At 32.0% G+C, this 10305-nt stretch overlaps 1 protein-coding gene across 1 annotated transcript; it reads right to left on the bottom strand.

The window, feature by feature from the left end:
* Positions 1 to 650: 650 nt before the first annotated feature.
* On the bottom strand, positions 651 to 10239 carry LOC132738042 (von Willebrand factor D and EGF domain-containing protein-like). Its single transcript, XM_060725464.1, has 9 exons — positions 10126 to 10239; positions 9323 to 9629; positions 5984 to 6130; positions 5494 to 5665; positions 5036 to 5226; positions 4050 to 4319; positions 3349 to 3463; positions 2418 to 2559; positions 651 to 1511 (listed from the first exon to the last, which is right to left on the bottom strand). Exons 3-9 carry the CDS (start codon positions 6047 to 6049, stop codon positions 1439 to 1441), a joined length of 1029 nt encoding a protein of 342 aa, XP_060581447.1. The 5' UTR covers positions 6050 to 6130; positions 9323 to 9629; positions 10126 to 10239; the 3' UTR covers positions 651 to 1438.
* Between the last annotated feature and the right edge of the window lie 66 nt (positions 10240 to 10305).

Here is a 10305-nt window from a genome sequence, read left to right as displayed (position 1 = left end):
GAATATATATTTTAAAAAAGTTGACTATTTTAATGGTTGATATGCGAAAGTTTTTAGGATAAATTTTTAAAAAGACAGCATCAGTCTTCCCACGGTAGATGGATATTTACAGAAATTTCCTTTGGCCACGTGAGTTTTTTAACGTTCATGATGAGTAATAACAATTTCACATTTCTTACCCTAGTTATTGTCCAAAAACCATTTTTAAACATCTTGAAACCATTTTTCTATTTTAAGTAACGGTGACATTGACCTTGATCCCCTGGGAATCCAAGTGCAATACTAACCAGGTCATCATATATGCTTGCTAAATACCAAGTTTGATTCCAAACTCTAGTTATTGTTCGGAAACCATTTTCTATTGTTTGCAACGGTGACCTTGACCTTACCATCAGGGGGGTCAAAATACAATACCAACCGGGTTTCTACATAAGATTGCTATTACCTACTTTGATTACAATAACTCATTCCAAACTCTAGTTATTTTCCGGAAATCATGAAGGAGACCGAATGACCGACGGAAGGACGGACCTAACAAACGACAAACTGACTCCCGTATACCCCACTAAACTTTGATTGTTAGGGTATAATAAAACAACAAACAAACATTCAAGTTGATTAAAATGACAACAGTACACTGACTTACGTAATTGTTTTATTAAAGATACATTTTATATGAACTGATGTATAAGTTATCTTTGTTTTTTTTATATTTTTTCTTCATTACAAAGACTTGTGTTTAAAATAATAATGTTTGATACTACATGTACAATAAAATTTTGTTAAATTACAACATTTATGAATCATACGTGTGCATAAAACCTGATGAATGAATATTATGAAAATATACTGTTTTCCCCGTGAGCAAAAAAAGCAATAAGATATGTTTATATAAAAACGTCATTCATTAAGAGAAGGAAAGATAGAAAGACATAATCTTTCTGCAGTGCTGTATCGCGAGCGCACAGACACACACACACACACACAAACGCACGGACGCGCGCATGTACGCACACATACACATTATCAGTACAGAAAACTGTAAAATGTCTTAACTAAGTCCTTGTCTCACACAAAAGTGTCACTTACATTAGACGTATACATTTATTAGAAACATAAAAATTTTGTCATTTAAACGAAAATTACATGAAAAGAAATCAACGCACATTTAGTTTACAGATTTTATAAATTAGAAATTCGATATGATCACTTATTTTGATACAGTTTGAATGAATCATAAGTAATAGGAAATATTACACACATTATAACGGTCATGTTCAAGGAAGCGGGTAGAATAAATAATCCATTTTTCATCATACTAATTTGTGCTACGTTATTCGATATTCTTCGTTTTGGTGTTTATTGACACGTAGCTGCTCGTAATCGCTAAAATCGGTAGTAAAGGTTAAAACACTGCCTTTCCTCCTTTTTCAAATTCTCACTGCGCTGCGCTGAAACCCGAATTGATATAGACAGGAGGTTCTGCCCTTGTTGTATGCATAGACTTGGTCCTGGAATATTGACGCATATCAAAAATTTAATTTACTTACATTGTTGTATATGACGTTTGTTACTTTTGTTATTGTTATAACCAATAATGTTGGGATCCCAAAGGCACAAAGATGCATGCAGAAAACATAACACTGTCTTAATTGATCTTTTCAAGTATTTTAGACGGCACTTGATTAATGGGAAAATGATTTATTTTGTATTGTCCGAAACTGATGATATAAGACATCATATTCATTTATCGAACAAACTTCCTCAATTATATGATGAATCAATAAATGTATGGCTTAAGCAATCCTAACATATTTAAATAAATTATTTACTTGTTAAGTAAAGAAACAGAACAATCTGACATTTATTGTTATGTTCTTGCTTGCAAGCATTTCTAAATTAGAAATGTAAAGCAATATTATACAAACAAATACAAGTCAACAACATTTCTAGAATGTGAACAGGTGTTGTTCGTAGAATTAAAGTGACTCATAATTTCTCATTCATTATTTACAATCTGTAATTCGAACACAACTCAAAATAATGAACTAACACTAGAATGAAGAAAAGATAGCTTGCAATTAACATGCAAAACGTCTTACTGATGGTAAATAAAAATATGGAAACAAAGTGATCCCCCGGAAGCTTAATCACAACAGAATGACATGAAAATTTCAGACGCGGTTTGATCGAGTCTGTACATGAGGGATAATAGATATGTGTAATATCCCTCACTCTGCTTTCCTGAAACATCAAATATAATTTCTTTGTGATAAAAAAGTTACTTTCGTTCAAAAAATATATTAATCATGCAACGTCGAATACTGCTAGTTACATGCACACGACCTCCGATAAACATGTTCAATAAAATATTTCTGAAATGTATTAAAAAATATAAAGAAAAGAACCAAACCTACCGCTTTTTAATTACGAAGGTCCAGATGACAAATGCCACAACCCCGGCAACAATCAATATCAATGACACTGATACAGACACTGCTATAATAAGCTTGCTACTTTCACCACCGTTTTCCTGATTGCTGGTTGGTTTTACACAATCTTAAATTGCACAAAAATATTTTATTCTTTGAGATATATAGTTTCATGTTTATCATTAAAGAGTAATGGTCGACTATGGACAGATTCATATATCATTATTTCAAGGTATATTGTAATGTAAAATACTAAATACTATAACTCTTACACCGACTTCGACACATAACGAAATACCTAGCTCGAAGTAACTATTAGCGTCTTCCGCTTAACAGTTACCCGATATCTGGATGTTCATGTCTGTGATGACGGGCTGTGTATGGTTCCTTTTCTTGCAAATTACATATAAATCATATTGCGGAGAGAAATTGCGAAAGCTAATATTTTTCTAAGCACCTTTCTATTATAGTAGCGATTGAATTTACAAATGACTTTGTCATATAAACGCAGTTCATTCATAAAAAAATGTTTGGGAATGACATCTTTGCAAGCAGGCAACGTACACGGGAATGTAAGGTATGTTTGAAATAGCATCGGTTTAAAGAATAAATTAACCTGTCTGATATGCATGAAATAACTAACATTTATAAACCTATTCACCAATCACACAAGAAAATTTCAAGTTACTATTGTATGTAACATTTTTTACTATTTTTGGTTAACATTTAAATGAGATACAACGAAGTAAGAATGACAATGTAAAGCTATTCATTTAATCTAAATACAGCAACGATAATATTGACTCATTCTGCAGAGTTGTTGCTCCAGGGACCAGTTGTTGATTTCACGGAAATCAAAATCATAACAAATGAAAGTTTTCATTTAAGTATTTCTTTGCAAATAATAAAAGTATACCTTGCTGCTTTGTCCACTGGTAGCTAGTAACATATGGGCAGCAAATGAGAATTGGACTCTCTAGACTTCGGTCGCCGTCCCTGTAACACTGACTCTCTATATAACATGTGTCTGTCTATAAAATAAAGTGTTTTATATCTAATATTTAAAAATGTAAAGAAATTATTCATTATCTTAAAAGCCATCCACGACTGCTGAAATTTATTTTAAATTAACTCATTTATTCATGAGCATTTTGTGAAGAAAATGGTTGTTTTCATTGAAAAGTCTCCCGTTACAAGTTCAAATTGCTATAATACTATAAAAACTGCTTTAATACTAATCAAACTTGGCACAAATGTTGACTGGACAATTGCCCTTACAACAACATGCTCAGGCTTAAATTTTCCCCTTTAAACATCCCCCTTCTGGCAACCCCCTGATGTAACTTTTGGTTGGGGAGCCGCGCCGAAAAAGTGGTCACTTTTTTAACAAGATTTCTGAAACAAAAACAAGTGTTGGGGGCCTAAATAAGGCATTTTTTCACCATTATCGCGTAATGGTTCAATAGATTTAATCTTCTTTCAAACGTCAATAATATTGTATGTGAAAGCTTTAACTAAGAAATGCATCAGTTATTTTCCCTGCATAATTCAAGCATTTTGACTACTATAAATTCAATTGGCAAAACAATTTTAGAAAACATGTATTACGAACTCCACCTTCAAATTGAAAAGCAAGTCGCCTGTTGGCATCATGACGTATGATTGACATGTCGAATCGAAGACATGAACATTTCTACTTGGGCCGTAGTGTATCCCATCGTTGCTAATAGATACAGAGTATCTAACAGTAAACGTATTAGAGTTAACATCTCTTTTCTTTCTTCTTTTCTCTACAGCCGAGGGACAACAGTATCCATGAAACATACTCTCATATTGTCCGTTATGATCGTGGACATCAGAATTGATAACCGTTCTGTTAACATCAAGCTGTGCAATACATAATTCATACATAATTAAAATCAAAATAAAAGTAAATGAATTTTTTTGAACGTTTTACATTTAAATATTTATGAATAAAATGTCTGTTGAATGCAAATCTAATTTAATTTAATCAAAATGAAATATAATTTCTTTTCTTTTCAGATAATTATAACCATCAACGACAAATGGAATTTTTACATTTTCGCTTTTCATTGAAAAGTCACATACATAGACAAATTTACAATTTCTATCTAAGATCATCAGTATGAGACTTGTTTTAACATTCAAAGCCTAGCAAATTCTAAAAGAAAGAAGATGGTACAATTTTGAAAACTTCATAACTTTCTTAGTAGTTATGTAACAAATTAAGAGCGATATAGCTTAACAACTGATACATTTTAAATCAGTTTACTTTGTATTATTTTTTACAGAATAATTCTGGGGAGAAATCAGTACTGTTTGTACAATTTTGTTATTGAATAATTCTAGGGTGAAAATAATCCGTTATGTTTATTTAAAAAAAGTGTTTGTAAATGATTTATAAGCCTGTTTATAAGATTCAATTTAAAATTGACATTGTGTATATTAAGGTAATGCACAGGTTATATTAAAGCCAAGTTTATCTAATTACAATATGGCCATCAGATAAATTGTTGTCATCGATGTTTGATATAGAAAGCGTAAATAATATTGATTGACAAAATTATAAATGCACGGCATACATCAACTGTAACAATCCTGCACTTGAACACTTTCAAGAGGTTCTCAGTGTGGAACTGAAGACAATCATGACAGTCATCTCCGTCAGCAAGATCGCATTCACCTCCACCTTCTATATCAGTAAGTTCTAGAAGTGCTGATGTTTTTACAAAACAAGAATCGCCAACGTAATCGTCTTTGCATACACATGTTCCTAAAACGAAATATTACTCATTGGTTTATTTCTAACTTTTGTTATATTTCACATCAACATTTCTTTATCTGAAGACTTTTCTGAAGAGGGATATTTGTTCAATAAGATGTATTTTAGATTACTTGTTTTATACTGTTCATGGTATTTGATTATAATCGATTATTCAATAAATGAAACAAACGTGAATGTCAAATGAAACAATTTAAATTTCCAGAGGCAACCTTCTTTTATTAGAAGATTATTTGAATTTTTAATTTCACAACATACCATTTATGCAGTTCCCATTACCGTTACATTGCGATGGACATGTGAGACTTTTAAAATGTCTGACAATCTCGGATTTCTCGTTTCTGAATGTTCCGTTTCGACCTATCTCCTGAGTAACAACATTAACCCAACTGTTATAACTTTCCTCTTTCCAGAAATCCCGACCGTCAACCTGTATAATACACCTATACATATTTGTATGCATTTATCAGGTAAAATAAACAATTATATTCTAATATATTTCTCCTCTTTGAGAAATGCTTATCATAACGAAGTTGATTCATTTCCGATATAAATTTTAAGAAGGGACAATTAATGAAATGTAATAATATATTGTAAAGAAAAATGGAAAAAAGATAATAAAACAGAAGAATTAGATTTCAATAAAAAAAGACATTTGTACAATGATATGATTAGGAGCTTTAATATACTATAATAAACTAAAATAACTGTAAAATTTAAAACCATATCTTTACAAGAAAACACAAACCATCATATCATTTACACATGCTGATAATGAGTCATTCAAAAACATGCCAGGTAGATCATTTATCATGTTGTATGTAGGCTTTGATTTGAATAGATCCAGACATTCTTTGTATGCTTGTTCTTCAGTGAGATGAGCATTGGAAGTACTCTACAAACAAGATTACAGATACAGAGTCAACACTAGGAAGTACTCAGTTCATTCTATATGATTAATATAGGCATTTTCCAAAATCGATGTTAGACATTTATCGATAGGTTTTGTTAAAATCACATCCTGAATAGTCCTTATTCACTACTAAGATATCGGTATGTTTCCTGCTTTAAATATATGTTTTATTGCAGTTTAAGAGTTATAGATGTACGTTAATTAGTTGTGTCATAGTACAGCACGATTATTTCGTGCTCACTGATCTTGAAGTGTATATGTACGTTATTGAAAAGCGTATAGATACGCCCCTCGAGGACTTCGCATTGTACTGTACATGTAGTATTGTGTTTTGCGTACCTCTAAGAAGAAAATGAACGTGGTAGATAATTGGCAAGCAATAGTTACAGTACGAGGAATAGGTCTGCATAGTATCTACTGACGCAGGTGGCGGTTTGAAGACCGAGAGAGCGTAGCGATCCACAGACACTTGGGGTTATGTGCGTGGCTCCCCTTCTTGAGCCGCACATGTATACACCATGCGTATTTTTATCGTGCAAACCGTACGTCCAAATATTTTTGCATATTATTACGACCTGGTCATATGTTTTGATCATAAAACTTGTTTTCCGCTATTTTAACCACGTTTAAAAAAGTCCCTGAAATATCATAATTTCATAAAGATAACAACGTACGCTTTCCTTTGATGTGAGACGACTGGAGTGAGTTTCGGCACTGTTTTGCGCTTTCATTTTCATGCCGAGAACCCTGAGATTATTTCTCTCTGGTTCAAATCTTAAGTTTTCTTTTAATTACTGTGCATTAAACAGATATTTAAGCTCATTTACTTTACACAAGTATTTTTACATTTACTGTAACGGGGGTAAGGTCTAGACAAGACAAGCTTTGAATTTCTTTATAATGGATATTAGGGATTGGCAGTTGTGTGCAATGTCTTCTTCTTTGTTTTTTATTGATTTTGACAAAATGGAAGGCCTACATTCTATTCAGTGTTGTTTATTCTGTCCCAGACTAGGTGATAACTGATTTATTTTCGTTTAAGCGAAGCGAATCAGAAAATAAATATTTTATTGCAGTTTTAGAATTATAGATGTACGGTTAAATAAGTTGTGTCATAGTTTAGCACGATTATTTCGTGTTCACTGAACTTGAAGTGTATATGTAATTGATCGGCGGAAAGATACGCCACTCGAGGACTTTGTATTGTATTGTACAGGTAGTATTGGCCACCATCCTGTCCCCTTAACCGTTATGAGTCATAAACAATTTGTTCTGACTTAAAATAGCCATGGTTTTATTTAGTTACATCAAGATAAGCCCCATGTTATAATATATAACAGTAAACGTTTCTAATTTTGCTGGCAGTGAGGCTTTTGGTTATTGTTATCGAAATTAGAGCCATGTTAATAATCAAGATACTAGTTTATTTTACAGGCTGGGAGCTAGTTCAGAGGTTCATCTTCCGCAGACATAAAGTGTTATATATCGTATTGCTGTGTATAACAATGAGAAGGCCATTCAGTGTTGTTGTTTATTCTGTCCCAGACTAAAGGTCTTATAACTCTTATTAGGTGATAAATTATTTATTTTAGTTTTAGCGAAGCGAATTAGAAAAAAAAGTATCTTTTGAAAGCTGTCTGCATAGTGCAGGGTTTACCACTAGCCATTCATAAAATTCATTTTCATGCAGATCCATCTAGTGTTTTTTCATGTTTGGCACAATCATAACCATAATGGAGTATTATGTACTCTTTCAAGAAATGACCATAAGTGGTTCGATAACCAATACCGTATGCCGTTTGCTTGTTTGTTTCTTTCATTTTACGCCTTTTCCAAACAGTATTTCAATCATATAGGCATGTAGTTTCCTAACCATCTTGCCTGGAGAGTTACCCCAGTACTGGACTACCTTCCTCTGCACTTAACAACCAAAGCATCTCCCGAGGATCGAACCCCATGCCAGAGAGGTAACTGGATTAGAAATCATCGACTCTAACCCCTCGATGGCATATGCCTTAAAATAATGTGATTTTATTGCTCAATAGATCGGATGCGAATAATTATAAAATGATGCGCATCCGAACGACAAACAATGTGTTTATAAAGCGATAAAATCACCGATTTGGGTGTATTATTTCGATTCTTACACGAAATTAATAAATAAATGCTACCATTTCCGATATTAAGCTAAATTGTGCAGGATTTGTTTCCGTACTCATTTCTGCGCGTCTAATGTTTAGTGGTTATATAGAAAACGTAGATTCTGTGCAACACAATTGCCAAAACAAAGAAGACAGTAAATAAACGAACCAGCATAGTTCGTTCTAAATCAAATTTAAAGGAATGAATAAGTGCATACGGCTGCAACGACATTATACGTTAACCAGCATTACATTTTTTTCAGGAATTTGTTTACTTTCTTAGATCATTCACGAGAAAGACATCCTGATATAGCCGTATAACGAAAGAAGGAAGCTGGCAAAATATAGGATTCAGCTACTTTTAATGAGATAACCGCCGTTGCTTCAGTATTTCATTCACGAATTCGGCGTTACATTGTTAAAATGGCCTCAATTACGTTTCATCTGCTAAATTAAGTGTAATATGACTCAAGTACACCGAATATAAAAAAAATCATAAAGTAATATGAACGTTATTGTACGAAACTATGGCAATATGGCGTATGGCAATTTATAGTCCTTATACACATTCATTTTGAAAACTGACAAATTCAAACGCTGTAGACAAGAATTAAAGATATACTTTGCTCAAATTCGATGTAAAAATATTGATTATTGCTACACAGTTTCTTTGCAAAATTAAATAAACATGTTTTGACTTCACACGAATAAAATATGTTATGTTTAAAATTCTACACATTTTTAGTTGTCATTATATAACAATATATAACGTCAATAAGAAATTGGCAGCTGTTTTTAGATAGAGCCACTTTTACTTGATTCATTAAAGGGAATGCAGCTTCACAACCAAGTTTATTCATTAGATATATTCAGTAAGAATCTTATAAATTTTGACAAAAATCTGTTCTAAAATATTTTACTCAAGGATGAGCATAGTATATCTTTAATCTAACAAAAAAAGTTCAGACATTCGTAAAGAGTTCGTTAATGATTATAGTGAATAAACCTATTTGTGATATAGAATTATACTCACCTTGCGAACACGGTTATTTGAATTCTCACTTGATAATGACTGGACAAGCAACCTGTCGACATTTCTTCTATGCCTTTCTAAAGACCTCTTGTATTTTAATGAGCAAGTTTTCTTTTCTCCTGCAAGTTGAATATTTTCTGTACACGCAGCGTACTGCTGAGAGAAACATATTGCCGTGGAATGATCATTCTGTAATGCCGGCAAAGTTGCATTTATGAAAGCTTTTGGGCATAGGCAAATTTTATGATCGTATGTCAATGTTGATGGAAGATTGTACCGCACCGTGTTGAACAAACTGTTTTGCAATCTGTATTAATCATTTAATAATCTTCTTTAGTCACGAAAAAGAAACATAATATGGGAAACTATTTTCTTCTTGTACACATAGCAACAGTTCAAAATAGTGTAAAAGTACTGTTTGTATATATTATGAAAAAAGAAATATACGCCATTTACGTACATTATGAAAAATAAAACAACGAAGAAATAATGGCAATACATTCTGCTGTAATTAAAATGTTTACTAAAATTTCGAAAATTTACTAAATATTATATCTTTATATTTTCACTAATGTGTTATGATCTTTAATCAATGAAAATATTTTTTTACACATATATTTTCATTTAAGGCCAAAAACAAGCTAATACTTAACACTACAATTATGAATTAGATAGAACAAATACCTATAATTTATTATGTATTTTACTAGCCAGTTGTAAACAAATACATATGATATCATCAAATGTAATGGAAAAAGTATAAATTTGGTATGTTTTGATTTAAAATTAGAGAATAAACTTACTTCCATTTTTCGAAATATGCATTATTTACACTTTCCTCATTTCCATCGAGATTTCCACATAAACCGTTCGAATTATTTACATCAGACGGTGACGGGTTAATATAAATTTTTAAAAGTTTGACGTGTGATAAAATCCAATTTCAATTATAACTTTTTGGTGCCAGTTGGAAAAAAGGAAAA

Source organism: Ruditapes philippinarum, unplaced genomic scaffold (assembly GCF_026571515.1).
Source record: "Ruditapes philippinarum isolate M1 unplaced genomic scaffold, ASM2657151v2 ctg1031_1_1_1_1, whole genome shotgun sequence".
NCBI lineage: Eukaryota > Metazoa > Mollusca > Bivalvia > Venerida > Veneridae > Ruditapes > Ruditapes philippinarum.
Note: the sequence above shows the minus strand (reverse complement) of the source record. Positions and strands in the feature narration are given on the sequence as shown.

What these genes read in the sequence shown, in the direction of transcription:
- LOC132738042 (XM_060725464.1), bottom strand. Translation starts at nt 6,049, where the DNA reads ATGATAAATGATCTACCTGGCATGTTTTTGAATGACTCATTATCAGCA. An exon ending in TAATGGGAACTGCATAAATG is followed by an intron (nt 5,227 to 5,493) that starts GTATGTTGTGAA and finishes ATTTCGTTTTAG; the next exon opens with GAACATGTGTATGCAAAGAC. An exon ending in GCAGGATTGTTACAGTTGAT is followed by an intron (nt 4,320 to 5,035) that starts GTATGCCGTGCA and finishes TGTATTGCACAG; the next exon opens with CTTGATGTTAACAGAACGGT.